General features: G+C 36.0%; 1 protein-coding gene across 2 annotated transcripts in view; it reads left to right on the top strand.

Annotated features, from left to right (window-relative positions):
- Positions 1-18,646, top strand: part of DIAPH3 (diaphanous related formin 3) — a 581,238-nt gene that overhangs the window by 366,108 nt on the left and 196,484 nt on the right. For both annotated transcript variants that reach the window (XM_049853087.1, XM_049853086.1), the window contains 2 exons: positions 1,178-1,302; positions 10,983-11,147. In XM_049853087.1, coding sequence (XP_049709044.1) covers positions 1,178-1,302; positions 10,983-11,147 — 290 coding nt within the window. The remainder of the gene's footprint in view (positions 1-1,177; positions 1,303-10,982; positions 11,148-18,646) is intronic.

Here is an 18,646-nt window from a genome sequence, read left to right as displayed (position 1 = left end):
ACACAAGTAACGAAGACTACCGAGAAAATATGTCTGGGTATAACTTCAGAATGATTTCACAACAGTGGGAGCCAAAGGTTGTACTACCATCATTCTTTAGACACCAACAACTATTATATGTGGCTCTCTGAAGAGTCAGTCATTGGACTTTACTAAACATTGTGTCTGAGAATTAGCCTCTGAATTTTCTTTATAGCAAATATGTTATTAATAGCTGTTAAAATGGAGGATGTTGTTTTGGATATAACTAGTAAAAAATAAAAACCAAAAAACTCAATATTCTTTTACAACATTATTTTTCATGCCTGTTTACTATTCCATTCTATTGAACTAAGGTTGTAAACCATGTGTGTGTGTGTATTTTTTTTTTTTTTAAACTCAGTCCCATTTTGTGGAGCATTTAGGTTGCTTCCAAGGATGTTCCCAGCCTTACATCCATGGTGACAATTGACTTACATGTATGGTTAGCTCCTACATCTATGGTTAGTTCCTCAGGGTAAATTTGAAGTATGAAATTTTGCTACATTACCTAGAACTATTTTATGCATTTTTAAAGCATCGTTCTGTATAAATCACATTGACTAGAAGCAAGATTTTTTTTTTTTAAGTAAAATTTATCTGAACCTAAAGGAAATTTCCAGAAATGTTGTTTGTGACATTGTACATGTCACTGCAAGTAGCCTCTGATGCCTTTTTGTTCCTATGGTAGATTAGCTTGGACCTGAGCTAATCCATCTTCTTAGTGTCTATATACTCACTGCTGCCTCTCAAAAGGTTGTGATTTAAAAAAAAAAAAAAAAAGTTAAAATTATTTTTAAATAGATTTCATTATGAAAAATATACTCTTTCTTTGACTCTTCGTCTGAATAGACTGTTTATATTATAGTGATCATGGACTCTAATTTTAAACAAAACTTTTTTCTTAAACATGGTCTGTTCATATAAGCATGTCCTAAATTTCTTCTTCTGTTTTAAAGGATCTCTTACTAATTTTTTTTTTTCCTGGGTTTAAAAATTAAAAAGATTAAAAAATTAAACTTAATGTAGTTCATCTTTCTTTTTTTATGTGAATTTTCTTTATTATTGTGAAGTTTTTTTAATGCATGTTTCTGAAGTATGTTACCTTTTATATATTATAATTTTGTCCTTTCAAGGCATTTAATACGCTCTCTTTTAGTCTCTGTAGAAATGCTGGAAAAGAATTTGAAGCAGATGGGAAGGCAGCTTCAACAGCTTGAGAAAGATTTGGAAACCTTTCCCCCTCCTGAGGACTCACATGACAAGTTTGTGACAAAGATGTCCATATCCTTTTGATATCTAAATAACTTAAGTCATCAGTCAACTAGAATTACAATTTATTTAATGTTTTAGATGTATTTGCGTGACTAGAGATCATCCTATAGTGCCAAATAGTGTAAGGTGTAACCTTCGCCTGATTGCAGGGAAATTTATCATGACTATCTACTATCAATATGTGTCGCTATGAGTCGGAATTGACTCAACGGCACTGGGTTTTTTTTTTTTTTTTTTAACTATTAATATTCTATCATGAATACTACATAAATGTATTTCTATTGGTTCTTATTTTTTTTTTTTCCTTTCATATGCATTATTTCCTCCTGTCATTGCTGGCAAATTGAAAGAATATTAAAACTGAGTTTGAGGAAGTTTCAATCTAAAGTCATGGTGTGATTTGGATAGTTTAAAAACGTTTCAGGAAGCAAATAAAGGTTTTATAAGCTGGTGTGACTAGTCAGCTTAATTTGAAGGGCTAGTTTAGAGGGTCAGTGAAAAAGGGGAAGACCCTTAATGAGATGGATTGACACAGCGGCTACAACAATGGGCTCAAGTATAACAACGATTGTGAGGATGGCGCGGGACTGGGCAGTGTTTCGTTCTGTTGTGCTAGGGTCGCTATGAGTCAGAACCAACTCAACGGCACCTAAGAACAACAGTTTATGTTAGAAATTAACCCATGTTTCAGAAAATTTAATATTTTCTTTAGAAATACTTCATCATTCCAAAATCAAAATTGAGTTTGTCACTATTACTACTTGTATAGTTGTTCTCCCAAATAAAACGCACATACATACACACACGTTTTTAGTTAATAGCATGGTTCATATGTCCTTCTGTTTAATTTAAGGCTTCCTTTGTATTCAATTATCTTTGTTATCACCAACTTTGTCGCTTAATCTCTAATGAGTAACTGAAGTAATAAACTTTTTTATTTCCTGAAACTAATGTTGAATTGCTTTGCAAACCATTCTGTGAAATTAGAGACTGATATCTTTTGTGTTGTAATAAAATATTACTACTATGCATTATTAAAATTCCAGATGGACTTCTGAATTCTGTATGAAATGATAACCTACTTCTAACATGATCTCTTATAAGTCGTCATTGCTAATATTTTATTTTAAACTAAGGTGCTTGAAATCAAATGACTACTTTTTTCTATCCCTAGAGATTTGGTGAATCAAGATTATTGTTACTTGGTTTGTCATAGATTTTACTGTATATACTTTCATTTTAATTGTGAATTAGTTCAATTTTAGCTTCTTCACTGTCTCTTTTGGGAAATATTATAAAAATGCATTCCAGCAACAATCAATTCAGGCTAATGTGTTTGTTTCCTTCAGTATCTTTTCTATCCATCTCGTTTTCTCTTTTATTAGGCAGGGTGCTTTTATCACTAGGCCATTTTAAACATGTTAGAGAAGCTGTTTTTTTAAAAAAAAAAAAACTAAAGTTGGAGTCTGTATTATGCATCAAAAAATATATTTTTGCAGCATCTTCTCATTTGAAAACTTAGGGTTTTTAAAAATAAATCTGTAGTTGTAGAGCTATATCAGTTCCGTCATTCATATTTTTTCTTCAATTGTTTTATTGTGTTAAAATATTCATATGTTAACAGTTTATTATTTTAATCTTTGAGTAATGTTAATTGAAGTACTGGTTATTGTTCCCTACAGACAGAAAGTGTTTTAGGATGGGTTTTGCTTGCGTACAGCTTCTGGTAATCCACCGTGAGCACAATAATTATGAAGCTCTGCTTCTGGAACACATAACTTAAGATAAATTCCTGAGCCAGGAGTAAAGGTTGTAGAATCCTGCTCAGCAGACCTCTCAGGATTCATCCATACTGGTATTCATATGACACAAGCAGCAGAATGATGTCGGCTTCTTGAAAGGTATGCAGCTCATAAAAAGCAACCAGCAGGAAATCAGAAACAGGAAGGATGACGCTTTGCTGGAAACAATTTTTCATTCTGAGTACAATTATACTCCATGGACAAGAAACCTACTGCATCCTGTCGCTAAATATCACAAACTAGAAGCCTCTAATGAACTGATTAGCATTCATGTATCTCTTGGAAGTCAGATATATGAACAGTTGGTGCACTTTGCTATTGACAAAGCTTATAATCATAAATATTCTTTGCCTAGATTAGATTGCACTCATTTGCTTTTCATCTAGTTAGACATACTAGTTTCAAAGTAATTAAATTCATTCATTGCAAAGCTTTGTTTGCTTTAATTAGGACTGACAACAAGTCAGATTTTGAATATTAAATGCATTTATACAAATCTTATTAAAATGGCAAATTGTTAGCTTCCCAGATCTTAGGAAATGGAAGAATTTGGAAACTAAAATGCACAATGAATAAAAATGTATTTAAAGTTTAGATTATTAACACTCAAACTTAGTTCATATTTTAATTGCTTATTAGTTGAAGCATATTTCAAATATTTGGTTCATCAACCAATTCTGAAAAAATATGTATATTTTAATTGTTAAGGAGTCAGTTTTACCATTCCATACATAGTTTAAATGATGATTTAGTGAATTATTAACACATCTGTTAATTGAATTGTTTATAAATTATAATTGATATAGTTTTGTTATAATATGGAATTTCAATAATAGTATTCAATTACAGTATATTGTATTTGCATACTTCCAGTGCAGACTCTTGTTACATATACTCTGTAATGTAAAAAAAAAAAAAAAAAAAAGGAATTCAGTTCATCCTTTAAAAGATATACGTAATTATATATATAAAACCCACTGACTTTTTGTTAAGCCTGGTACAAATGTAAGTAGAGTGTAGTAGTTGCACTGTAAATATATGCTTGAAAAATGCATAACACAGATTTGAGGTAGGGTCATTAATATTGTTATATACAAACTATTACATGTGACATGCAAATTAATTTCTTACTGGTGAGAAAATTAGGAAAATGCTAGCATTGTGTCATACAGTGCCTGTTCCCTTCTTCTGAGCCTTAAGATTCTGGGATTTCTCTTATTTTAAGGAAAATAACAAATAGATCCTGGGGCTTTGCTCTTGAAATTCTCCTTGCTCAAGTATTTGCCTTTTTTTAATTTTCTGCTTTTCCTACCCCACTCTCCTGAGTCTCTTAGAAAATATTATTTTGGAAGGTATTTGTCTATTTTTGTATTTGTCACAACTTACATGACAAGTTACTTGACTCTATTCTGTGATAATCATTAAATTTCTTCAGCACAAATGCACTTTTATTTTCAGGCTTTCTGTTTTTGTTTTTTCCACTTTATAGCAATGTCTTACGAACTTCTGAAATTACCCGGTAGACGGTAAAACCACCCCCGTAAATTTCTTGAGATAAAAACTTATATTTTATTCTACATTTCACATTGCACAAAACACAGTGTACTGCAGGTAAGGCAACTCAACATATTTTTCTGTAATTGAACTGTAATTAGAATGTAAAATAGAGGGGTGGGGTGGATCAAATATAAACGTATGTATAAAGGACATGGCCTAGTTGCAACGGTGGGACGTTGAATAATTGGGCGATTTGTAATAGCAGATTTTTCTTCTCTTGAGTTAGTCTTCTTTCTCTCTCCTTTCTTCCTCCTTTTCTTCCCCTCTTGACTTTCTTCCATTTAATTTTTTTTTTTTTTTAACAAACTTTATGTCTCAGGTTAAATGTCCTGTCCCTCATCCTCTACATATACCCCGATTTGTAATGCTCTTTTCTTTCTCTGAAGTCTTACTGCATTTACAGAGAATGGTACACAACTTGATGCTCACTGAGCTGACTTTTATAGTCATATCTCAGTTGTTTCCATGAACGTGACCTTCTTAATCAGGACTTGTCTGATTACCCAACCTAGCCTCTATCACTCTGTATAACATCACAAACTTTTATTTTCTTTGTTATACTTATTACTGTCTGAAAATCTCATTTACTTCTTCATTACCTGTCTTCACACTCCCGAATGTATATATGGTTCGTTAAGGCAAGGACTTTGTCTATCTTGTTCCCTACTTTTTCCCCTAGTGCCCAGAAGAGTGGAATACAGTAGAGTTCAATGGATACTTACTGTATGAAGGGATGGGTACATGCAGGATGAATGAATCTGGGTACTTAAGAAGGTCCACAAAAGTATTAGACATATGGGACTGATTGAAGTTAGTCCTTGTAAGATGTGTTAATGGAGTAATGGACATCCTTGGTGGAGGAAGAGAAACCATGAGGAGAAGAACTAACAATTAATATCGAATCTTATCTGTAGTGGGTGGTTTGGCAATGAGCAATACTAGCTTATCAGAAGAATAGCCTCCTTTGGAATTCCAAATCTCAGTTTGCTGCTTAGGTGGCCAACCCTAAATACTTGCGGTTCAACGTGTTTAAACACAGAACTGGTTGTCCTATACCTTTCAAAGGGGAAGGTGATAGTGGTTCAAGTAGAAATTACTGAGAATTTGGCCTTATTCTTGGTAAAGGAAAAGAAGGTAGATTTTGTAAAAACATAAAATAATTGGATATATATCAATATGTTTGTAATAAATTCCATCAGATATTTATCTTGTTGAATATCTCACATAGTTCTCTAAAGCTCTTTGCAACTATAGAGCTTGATACGGGAGAGAAGAAAAGTAAAGCCTAATTACTGACATGGACATTGCTTTTATCTGGAGCTGAACAGTTGATACAAGAACACCTACTGTTGCTTTTTTCTTTTAGATGATGATAATGATGATGATGGTTCTTTATTTGAATGTATCATCATTGAGCGATGACTTAATGAGAGAGTAGCCTGTCACTACGGATGCAGAGTGCCTCATATAACCAGTTATTCCATTCTATCGGGCAAGCATTTTAAACTAAGGATTAATTTGGCTGTTTTCAAAATTGTTTCAGTTCAATCACAATTTTACCATTCTTTTGGAAAATTCCAGTTATTTAACAACTCCACTTCATTTCCTTTGGGAGTACATTGTTTTATGGATAACAATGATAAGAAAATTAACTTAAAAGCTCTCTTGCTGTTAGAACAAGACCATGTCATTTCCATGGTTCTGGCTCTTGGTCATCTTTTCCATTATATCTTTTAATAGAATTGTAATGTTTCTATTAAATATGCATAGGCATGTTTTTGATGTTTCATTACTTGTGACTCTTATCTGTAATCTAAAAAAAAAATGTTATTGGGTAATACAGCTTTATCTTAACTTTTTGCTGAATGGATTCTTGAATGGGGTTATTCCCTGGTGTTAGGATAACATTGACTAGTATTTATGAAGCGCCTATTATTTAAATACAGAGACTCACCAGCAGCGTGATGGGCAGATAAGTAGCAGCTAGAGAAACACCCACCAAAGAGGTGTCCTTAACTTCTTGTCCAGGATAAATGTGATTCAGGGACTCTCTTAGCTTTTAATATCACATCCAAGTATATGTGTGTGTGTGTGCATTTTTTATGGATAGAAGCTCCATAACTTTAATCAGACTTTTGAAGTGGTCTATTATACCTCCCACCAAAGTTTAAGACTAAGTCATCTGCGCCAATGTAGTTGTAGATGATTAGACTTAACACAGCCAAAAAAGTGGAGCATGGCACCGAGAGAATGGACTGTGAGAGGTAATCACAATTGCCAGAAGTGGGAACGAAAAAGGACTACTAGGGAATTAGACTCAGAACCTCAGAACCCACTGCCATTGAGTTGATTCTGACTCACGGAGACCCTATAAGACAGAGTAGAACTGCGTCATATGGTTTCCAAGGCTGTAATCTTTATGGAAGCAGACTACCACATCTCCCGCAGAGTGGCTGGTATGTTCTAAGCACCAACCTTTTGGTTACCAGCTAAGTGCTTAACCACAGCACCACCAGGGTTCCTTGGAATTAGTCTAGAAGGGGAAAAACCACAACTTCATTATAGATTGGGAGTAAAAATATGCCTGATGAATTTCCAGATTAGTTCAATGGACTACAAATGCTGTGTTTTCTGTGGAACAAATGGTCACTCTCAGCTATAGAGATTAGAGAAAGCTTCATGGAAAGGAAGACTTGAACAAAGACTCGAATGATAGATTTGGACAAGCAAAGATAGAAACAATTTCTCTTGAATGGATTGAAAAAACAATTAATTCACGTGGCTATATCCTTTATCACTTTAGATGACAGTTCATAGAGTAGGAAAACAAATTTGTAAACTAGTGTTGATTTCTGAACTTACTAGGTAAATTAGAGAATGCTTACATTACAGCACAAATGAAGCATCATATGTTCCCTTTAATGTTAGCTGCTAAATGCATTTCAAATGGAAGTTTGTTTCAGGAATGTGGTATTTCATAAGCTAAAGTATGGGAAGCCTGTCTTGTATTTCTTGTAATTTTTTCGAGTTGACTAATTATGTAAAATCATTTGTTGTTCATTAAAGATTAAGAAATGATGTCATATAAATGCATTCATCACTAGCGTTTTTATGATCCAGATTCTAGGGGAAAAAAAAATCAACTATTTGAATCTCAGTTCCCTTCCTTCTAGCCCACTCTTCCTTCTGAAATACTATATAGCTCACCACGTAGAGCAAAATACAAAAGAAGAACAACAGTCTTGGAAAGGTGATAAGTAATCTGTGGACTGACTGGCAACATGGGTTCATGTAAGCTGTGATTGATGGGGATGCTGTAGTTCCTCGTGGGGAGGCTGAATTCTAACTATCAGAACTCTACGCTTGCTAGCGCTCTAGATTCACTGTCTACCTGGAACCAGTGCTGCACCTTTCATCCTTGGTCTTTAGTTCTCTTTCTCTTCAAAATGAAGGGCTTAGACCTGTTTTCTTATTTCATCCTCTACCGGGGAAAGCTCTGGCCAAAAGAACTGTGTATCTTTTAGAAATTATAGAAGATTGTTCTCTTTAGATACAAACATTTCATGTTTGGTTTCTTTCTCTTCGCAAATTACTCCCTTTGTTATTGACTTTTTTAATTTTGCTAATGTCTGTTTATACTTTTGCATTAGTCAAAAATAGTAAAATGAATTCAATAATTTAATTTTGCATCTTCTGTTTCTTCAAATGTCCCAGTTTAAATGAAAGCCATACACAATTATGACTGATGCTCCAAAAGAGTCATCTTTTCGGAACACGGTGTGGTGATTCTGTATCAACTGTATCAGCAATTCGTTACGCCACAAAAGAAATTCAACGGTTTGTTTGGAAAATGTTTTCTAATGCCCTGTAACTATCACTGAGCCCTGGTGGCGCAGTGATTAAGAGCTATGGCTGCTAACAAAAAGGTCTGCAGTTCGAATCCTCCAGCTCCTCCTTGGAAACCCTATGGGGCAGTTCTACTCTGTCCTATAGAATGGCTATGAGTCAGAATCAACTCAAAGGCAATGGGTTTGGTTTTTTTTTTTTTTTTTTTTGGTGATATCACATTAATCTTAAATTAGTCCTCTCAATCTCTGTTTGCTCTTGACTTGTTGAAGCCCTGGTGGCACAGTGGTTAAGAGCTCAGCTGCAAACCAAAATGTCAGCAGTTTGAATCCACCAGCTGTTTCTTGGAAACCGTATGGGGCAGTTCTACTCTGTCCTGTAGGGACCTGTGAGTTGGAATTAACTTGATGGCAACAGGTTTAGGTTTTTGGTATGTTGTTACAAAGGAGTTCCTGGGTGGCACAAGTAGTTAAGTTCTTGACTACTAGCTGAAAGATTGGTGGTTCAAACCCATCAAGAGGTGCCTCTGAAGACAGACCTGGTGGATCTGCTTTCAAAAGGTCACAGCCTTGAAAACCTTATGGAGCAGTTCTACTCTGCACACATAGAGTTGCCATGAGTTAGAACCAACAGCAATTAACAAGAAAAACAAAAGTGAGAGAGGAATATAGTGTGCAAGTGTGTGTATGTGTGTAATAATTTTAAATCACATAACACGTGGAAGAAATTACATGCCAATTTTCCAAAGTAGAAGTGAAAACATTCTTTTAGTTATATAAGAAGTTTCTTATTTAACTCTTAAAAATTTATTTTTATCGTAGAAACTGAGAAGAACACATTCGTTTGTGGTTATGAGAAGGGGGAGGGAGGGAGGGTGGTAGAGGGCTATTTACTGATTAGATAATAGATAAGAACTATTTAGGTGAAGGGAAGGACAATACTCAATACAGGGAAGGTCAGCTCAACTGGACTGGACCAAAAGCAAAGAAGTTTCCTGGATAAACTGAATGCTTCAAAGGTCAGCGGAGCAAGGGCGGGGGTTTGGGGACTATGGCTTCAGGGGACATCTAAGTCAATTGGCAAAATAAATTCTATTAAGAAAACATTCTGCATCCCACTTCGAAGTGTGGCATCTGGGATCTTAAATGCTAACAAGCGGCCATCTAAGATGCATCAATGAGTCTCAACCCACCTGGATCAAAGGAGAATGAAGAACACCAAGGTCACAAGATAATTATGAGCCCAGACAGAAAGGGCCACATGAACTAGAGACTTACATCATCCTGAGACCAGAAGAACTAGATGGTGCCCGGCCACAACTGATGACTGCCCTGACAGGGAGCCCAACAGAGAACCCCTGAGGGAGCAGAAGAACAGTGGGGTACAGACCCCAAATTCTCATAAAAAGACCGGACTTAATGGTCTGACTGAGACTAGAAGAATCCCAGCAGTCATGGTCCCCAAACCTTCTATTGGCCCAGGATAGGAACCATTCCCGAATACAACTCATCAGACATGGAATGGACTGGACAATGGGTTGGAGAGAGATGCTGATGAGGAGTGAGCTACTTGTATCAGGTGGACACTTGAGACTGTATTGTCATCTCCTGTCTAGAGGGGAGATGGGAGGGTAGAGATGGTTAGAAACGGGCAAAACGGTCGTGAAAGAAGAGACTGGAAGGAGGGAGCGTGCTGACTCATTAGGGGGAGAGTAAATGGGAGTATGTAGTAAAGTGTATATAAGTTTATATGTGAGAGACTGACTTGATTTGTAAACTTTCACTTAAAGCACAATAAAAATTATTTTAAAAAATTTATTTTTAATTGCTTTTAGAATCTAAATAAAACTTAGAATGAATAAGTGAGTAATAATAATACCAGGTATTTTTATGTATTTAGTAAATACCAATCCCTTTTCTAAGAATTTTGCATACCTTAACTCATTTAGTCCTTAGTACAGTCCTAGTAATTAACTGATGTTATTATCCTGTCTTTACAAATGAGGAAATTGATGAAGGAACTTGCCCATGGCATACCACTATCAACTGTAGAAGCTAGGAATTGACAGCACGTTGTCCAATTTAACTACTGTACTTGATGACTGCATTGTTGAGACCAATATCATGCAATTATCAATTGGAGCTACTGAACTGTAATAATTTTAAATCACATTATATGATCTGAGATTATATAGGTAGGCAATTTGGAAGAAAATTTCTTTGAACTCAATTATAAAGAAATATCAAATACTGAAATCTTTGAGTTTTCTGATAATTTTGCCAATGGTAATTAGAAATTGAATTTAAGATTTCATTGCTGCACAATATAGACTAACTTATAAAGAGTGGCTAACTATTAGAGGTAATTTTGAAATTTTGGAGATTTAGTAATGGTGCCTAACAATTAGACTAAAACATTGGATTTACAGGTCTTTGTCTTAAAGCATTACTTTGTAGATTTCAAAATACCTTAACTATAATATACAGCTTTGTTATCAGTGCAAAAGAGCAATATGAGAAACTTTCAAAATTACATGAGAACATGGAAAAGTTATACCAGAGTATAATGGAATACTATGCTATTGATGTGAAGAAGGTGTCCGTGGAAGACTTTTTGACTGACTTGAATAACTTCAGAACCACATTCAAGGTATGGTTGAAAAATATATGTATGTGTGTATTTGTTTTCCCAAAAGTACTTTTATCTGTAATATATTGCCTGTTATTTCTTTGATTTATTTCATTACTTCATTCAACTTTTGTTACCTGTATTAAACCTACCTTTCCTGATGTTGAAAGTTAGCTTTAAAATTTTCAGATTTAAATCTATTGAAAAATATGTGGTTAGTTCTCTTTTTTGGTCTTTCCAACATTAAGCTGTAATCAGAAATTTTGATTGAAAAAGTGACAAATTCTGAAGTTCTTCATAAAGACCCCCTTGTCAACTGATTACAGAGCGCTTTTATCCTAAGTTTTTGGCAATGAATTTGTTTCTTTATACTTAAGATCAATTTGTATTTTTGTGGTATTATTTTACCAAAATGTCTGTAGCTCTCCTGAAGCTTTTTTCCTTTTTTGTTTTCTTAATGCATTGTTCAGTAAGCTACCTGTGATTTGCCTGTGAATGGATTTTAGGTTCCTAGGGTTTCCTTTAGATACTTTAATAGGGAGGTCAGGTCTTTGATGTGGAATCCTTTCATTTAGGTATTAAAAAGATCTTTTGAAAAGTATTAGCTGATTAGGTGGGGGGGAAAAAAACATTGTTGTCTCCCTAGGGAAACTGGTGATACATTTCTATAACGAAAAATTGTGTTATTCTTAATAGATGGGTAAGTCGTTTCTGTATTTCAGCAAATGTTTCTGGGGATTAAAAAGTTTTGAGGTGTAAAGAGAAGGAAGGTTGAATTTCAAGAGCTGGTTCTTTTTAATCTCGGGTTTTTTTAATGTATATGCTGGATTTGTTGAACTTTGTTACGATTGCTTATTTCTGATTAGCTGACCCTTGTGGCACAGTGGTTAAATCACTGGACTGCTAACCAGTCGACTCCAGAGCACTGGGTTTTTTGGGTTAGCCAAAAGGTTGGCGGTTTGAAACCACCAGCATATCCACTGGAGAAAGATGTGTCAGCCTGCTTCCATAGAGATTTACAGCCTTGGAAACCCTACAGCGTTGCTGTGAGTCAGAACTGACTGGATGACAGTGATTTCGGTTTAGCCTTTGAATAAAAAGTCCCAATATTTTAAAGAAAAAGTAGTCTTCAATAAGTACACATTTGCTCACAGCTCTGGCTTATTTTCTCCCACAGATTTAAAATGACTATTTTTTTAATACCAGAAATGAATTTGGTTAATTATTATACTCAAGACATTGCTACTGTGTCACATGCTATATAATATATTCATTTTATTTTTATAACATTTTATAAGGCAGCATGGCTTGGTGAAATAGCATAAGTTTTGGAGTCTGAAAGAGCTAGGTTTGGATTCCATGTTAATTATGTGACTAAACACTTATTTAACCTCCCTAAGCCATTTTTTTTTTTTAAGCCATGGTTTTCTTATTTGTAAAAAGAGATGTTAAGACTTGCCTCATAAAAGCATTTAAGTATTAAATGTGAAAATATATATTAAATGTTTATCATAGTTCCTGGCATTTAGCAGTTGCTTAATAAATTGTACATAAAAGTATTAAGATAGATATATGAAATGTTAATACCAGTCATATATTGGGAGCCCTAATGGCACGGCACAGTGATTGAGAGCTATGGCTGCTAACCACAAAAGGTCAGCCCTTCAAATCTACCAGCCGCTCCTTGGAAATCCTGTGGGACAGTTCTGCTCTGTACTACAGGGTCGCTATGAGTCGGAATCGATTCGATGGCAATGGGTTTGATTTTCTGCGTTATCTATTGAGTATTTCCTATGAACCAGGCATTCTTCTAAATTCCTCAAAGGTACTATTTCACTAAATCTTGACAATAATTCTACATCTTTTCACTGTTACCTTCTCTCTGTGATAAATGAAGAAATGGAGAATCAGAGATAGAAGATATCTAGCTCAATGTCATATAGTTATAAAAGGGTGAACTAGTATTTGAACCTGTACATTCTTCCTCCAGAGCCTGAGCTCTTGAATGCTATGTTATACTCTTCCCATATTCTATATAATTTGTGTTCTGTTTTACAAATGAGACCACTGATGTTTGGAGGGTTTCCTGATGGGACCAAGGCTGTATTGTTAGTAAGTGACCGAGATGGGATTTGAATTCAGGTCTTATTTCAAGTCTTCCTGAGATTCAACAGGATTAGAGGGTTTGGAGCATTCTGTGGGTAATGTGGCATTTCTCTTATTAAGTGATGTGCAGAGGGAGAAAGTGTTTGAATAGAAGAGTGACTCAAGAAAGAAGGGTAAATAGAATGATAGCTGTACTTTGCTTCAGAGTTTGCGTGGATCCTAGAAGTAGGTTCTGTCACACATACACACGCACACACGCTTACACACACATACACCCATATACACACACTTTATTAACTTAAAATTCAGAGGTAAATATAAAAAAATATTTTTTGCCTAAATAAAAATTTGGAGACAAAATTTTCTTTAAGCTAAAATAAGCACAAAAAAGCCTGACAGAAAGTGTTATATCCAAGGTGGTGAGAATTTTGCGCAGGTATTTTATTGTTCTTCTATTTTTCCTTTTTTTTTTTTTTACTTACTCCAAGGACTCCATCATAAGTCGGTTCTGATGTAAGTCAAATACCTTTTTTTTTTTTTTTTTCAAGTTTTCATTATTATTGCCTCCTCATGGCTCAGTGGTTAAAGTGATCAACTGCTAAGTGAAAGGTCAGTGGTTCTAAACCACCACTGACTCCACAGGAGAAAGATGTGTCAGCCTGCTTCCACAGAGATTTATAGCTTTGGAAACCTTATGGGGTTGCTATGAGTTGGAATTGACTTGACAACAGTGGGTAACCCTGGTGGCATAGTGGTTAAGTGCTACAGCTGCTAACCAAAGGGTTGGCAGTTTGAATCCACCAGGTGCTCCTTGGAAACTCTATAGGGCAGTTCTATTCTGTCCTATAGGGCCTCTATGAGTCAGAATCAACTCGACAGCACTGGGTTTGGTTTTTTTATCTTTATAAATCATAACATTGAACATCTGTGAGTGAATGCTAAGAATAAGACCAGCAAATTACGCTCTGCCACACTGCAATACATATTACTAACAACGTGTACTAAAAAAAAAAAAAAAAGTCGTAAGTGCAGCTCTTCGTAACTTGAGGACTACCTGTATAGTTGTACTGCATGAATTCTAGACAAAATAAATCTTAAAAAAAAAAAAAAAAAAGTGTCAAGATTGCAAAAACCAACCCCATCATAAACAATTTAAATGCTGACCAACTCAGAATATGGCAGATAAATATCTTGTTTCTCGAGTCTTCTGATCTCTTAAGTTGTTGTTTAATTCTATTCTATTCTATTTTAGAAACTAGGTTAACTTGAATGAGTCAGTATGAAAAAAATTAGGTCTATACCTACAGATGTGGAATTTTCATGTTGAATTTTAATTAATCTGGAAAGCCACAAAAATATAACAGGCTTTTTTTTTTTTTCCTTTTTTTTAATAAAAAATACTGTTAAAATGTTTACATTGTTACTTTATTCACTATTGTTGAGGTATACACCTAGTCATGAATGAGTAAATTTTACCATAAGTGAAGATCCATTTTGTATTACCTGTGTGTTGAAACCACCATCCTCACTTCAAACCCACCCCCAACCATGGCAGTTTTGAATGGAATGTTTTCTCTCAAGTCTAGGCCTTTCTACTCATTGTTTCCTATGCCTGGAGCACTCTCTACTTACTTTGTTGAGCTAAATTCTCATACTCACCCTCTGATCTCTCTGCAGACTCTGCTTATTCAGGTAAGACCTTTGTCTTTCTTGTTTACTTTTGTGTGTCTAACACAGTTCATAGCACATAATAGATGCATTTGTTGAATAACAGATGTGTCTGTCTATAATCCAAACCAAAAAACCCAAACCCATTGCCGTCTAGTTGATTCTGACTTGTAACGACCATATAGGACAGAGTAGAACTGCCCCATAAGGTTTCCAAGGAGTAACTGGTGGATTTGAACTGCTGACCTTTTGGTTAGCAGCTGTAGTTCTTAACCACTATGCCACTAAGGTTTCCCTGTCTGTAACCAATGACATGTTTAATTGCTGACACTTACGTAGCACCAAACAGGTGCGAGGCACTATTGTAAGAACCTTACCTCTATTCACTTACTTAATCCTTACAATAACCCCATCAGGTATGTGTACTTTATGACTCCCACTTAACAGATGAGGAAACTGAGGCCTGGAGAGATTGTGACTTGCTTGCATTATACAGCTAGCGAGTAATAGAGCTGGGATGCTAACCCAGGCAGTCTGGCTCTGGAGTCCGTGCCATATATGGCTGTATTCACTCCTGTTATATGTGTAGCTACTATAACCGTTTTAAACAGGACTAACTTGAAACCCAACCCAAAAATAAAAATATGGCCACTTCTATTTGTAACCGTAATTTAATCTGTGAATAACTTATTTATATTTTAGGATTGCCTCAGAATTTAAACTTGAGCAACCAAAGCCTGGCTCACTTACTCACAGCCCTTGATTTTTACATTTTATTAATTCGTTTAATTACTCATCAGTGTTACTAGGGTTTTACAACTAGTTTGTATAGATACAGCTCTTCGGGTTTATTCGGTTCTGTGAGAGCCTTGTTACAATAGCTAAGGAAGGAACAGCTGTTCCAGACTGTGGCCTCAAGCCATGTAGACAAAAGGGGAAAAGCTTCAGCATCTTGTGTCTTCTCCTCTGAGGAACAGCTGTTCATTTTGACAGCAGTTTAATGAACCCCTTTTCTATTTTAGGGTTCTCAATTTTTTTTTTTCAACTGGGATTTGTTTTTGTTTATTTTTTTTAATAGTAGACTATAGGAGCATGCTTAGCAGGTACGGCTTCCATTTAGAACTACTAATCAGCTTCCTAAGAGAAAGGAAATAAGTTTGCATTGTAATTTTATTTACCTTTATTTTTATTGCCATCTTCAACAGGAAAAAAAAAAAAAAAGGGCCAGTGATTGAGTGCTTCTTTTTGCGGGACCCTGTGCTATGTGCTTTATGTGGATTCTCTTAATCCGCTCCTTTCTGTGAGATCACCTTGTTACATGTGAGATAACTGCAGGTAGAGAAGCTCAGTGCCTTTGCAGAGGTGCTTCGGAATGGATAACAAACAAGCAAAAATCTGGTGCTGTTGAGCTGATTCCAACTCATGGCAACCCCATGTGTTGCACAGTAGACCTGTGCTCCATAGATTTTTCAGTGGCTGTAATCTTTGTGGAACTAGATCACCAGGCTTTTCTTCCATGGAGCTGCTGGGTGGTTTTAAACTGTCAATCTTTCAGTTAAAAGCCAAGGGCAAACCATTTGTGCCACCCAGGAACCTTTCAGAAGTGGTAGGGGCTAGGATTTGAAACTAAAGAGCCCCGGTGGTAAAATAGTTAAGTGCTTAGGTGCTAACCGAACCCAGCAGTGGTTGTGAAGAGACCTGGGGATCTGCTCCCTTAAATGTCACTGCCTAGAAAACCCTATGGGACAGTTCTACTCTGTCTTAAAGGGTTGCTGTGAGTTGGAATGTACCCAGCGGCACCCAACAACAGGATTTGAATAGAGGCCTACAGGGCTCAAAACTCTGTACACTGCTGCTCAGAGTTTGTAAGAAAAGACAAAGTGACATTTATATGGGTCTTTTTGATAACTTACTGGAGGGAATCAGCGCTAGGAATACTTTATTTTCTTGTACCTTGGTATGATAAATTTCTATTTACATTATTGTGTCCATGATAGGAGAATGCTGGCAGGTCTAATTCTATTTCAAAGTATGAAATATTCTCTTTTAAGAATTAGATGACTGTTAATATAAAGCCTTGCTGCTGGGATGTGAATGGAGGTGAAGGTAGAGAGTCAGCACTTTTCCATAATAGATTTTTATGTCCTGTAGGATTCATGTGAAGCATGAAGTTCGAATTAGAAATATTAAAAACCAAACCCTTTGCCATCGAGTCAGTTGCAACTCACAGTGATCCTATAGGACAGAGTAGAACTGCCCCATAGGGTTCGAAGGAGCGGCTAGTGGATTTGAACTGTCAGCCTTTTAATTAGCACCCAAGCTCTTAACCACTGCGCCACCAGGACTCCTGAGAGATATTGGGTGGAAGTATTTGACCTCATACTACAGGCTGAGTAAATCAGTGGCCTATGAGGCATCAACTTATACCAAGTGAGTTCCTGCCTTTCTTTGTGTAGTATTGTATAACGATAATCGTCTTTTATCTGCTTGTCTTTGGTGTTAAATCCATTCTCACGTGCCATTACCAGTCTCCCTGTATTAACAAATAATAACATGATTTTATAACATCAGCTGTGCTCATTATGAAATTTTTGTTGCATCCTGCTTGCAGCCTCCACGCCCCCTTTGCCTTATCCAGCACCATAGCATGTTCATATTGATCCTTTTAGTGTAGGCCTAATTTTCTCATCTCTCCTGGTCACTGTGGCCTTGAAGCATAATGTGTCCTAATCTGACTTCGCATTCATGTTCTTATTAGGGACTCTTGCTCTAACTTATTTTATTCACATGGGCCTGAACAGCATTTCTTCTTCTTTAATACTCTCATTTCTCATCCTGATGACACTTCATCTTTTTAAATCAGTGTAAGCTCTTTTCCGGAAACCCTGGTGGCGTAGTGGTCAACTGCTATGGCTGCTAACCAAAGGGTTGGCAGTTTGAATCTGCCAGTTGCTCCTTGGAAACTCTGTGGGGCAGTTCTACTCTGTCCTACAGGGTAGCTATGAGTCGGAATCAACTTGACGGCACTGGGTTTGGTTTTTTTTTTTTTTTTTTGGAAGTTCTTTTTCTAGTCTCTCTCTCTTTAACTGGAAATTTTAGCACAGTAAGAAAGCACCCACAGCTCCTTAAGCAAATTTCATCTGACACATTGTTTGTTTTGCTTAATGTAGAAATACTCTGCATGCTTTCACCTCTTGAGACCCCTTTGTTCTTTGTCCCCTTCTTCATAACGTGTTTCAAAAAAATTTTTCTACCAAATTATACTTTCTAAGCATTTGTCATTTTTCTGTTTTAATTCAACATATGTAAATGCTACAGGGAGCCTCTCAGTTTGCAATAACATGTATTCCCATGTAGAATTGATGTGATTATGCTTAAAAAAGTCATTTTGGCACATGTTGCTTTTCTGAGCCCATGAACTTTTCTGATGGAATTTTAAAATACTGAAAACGGCCACTAGACTGCCCTCTTTATTTATAGTTCCCAAGACCCTGAGTGGGTCCCTGGTGGCTCAGTGGTTAAGAGCTCGGCTGCTAACCAAAAGGTCAGCAGTTTGAATCCACCAGCTGCTCCTTGGAAACCCTATGGGGCGGTTCTACTCTGTCCCATAGGGTCACTATGAATCTGGAAACCCCACTCTGGGGTTAGGATTTAAAGGGCAATAGAAAGCAATCCTTGCCTTCAAAAGGATTACTGCTGCACACACAAGAAGTAGGGGAGTTTTGTATTGTTTCCTTTTTGTATCA

The sequence above is a fragment of the Elephas maximus genome, chromosome 14 (genome assembly GCF_024166365.1).
Source record: "Elephas maximus indicus isolate mEleMax1 chromosome 14, mEleMax1 primary haplotype, whole genome shotgun sequence".
NCBI classification, from domain to species: Eukaryota; Metazoa; Chordata; class Mammalia; order Proboscidea; family Elephantidae; genus Elephas; species Elephas maximus.
Note: the sequence above shows the minus strand (reverse complement) of the source record. Positions and strands in the feature narration are given on the sequence as shown.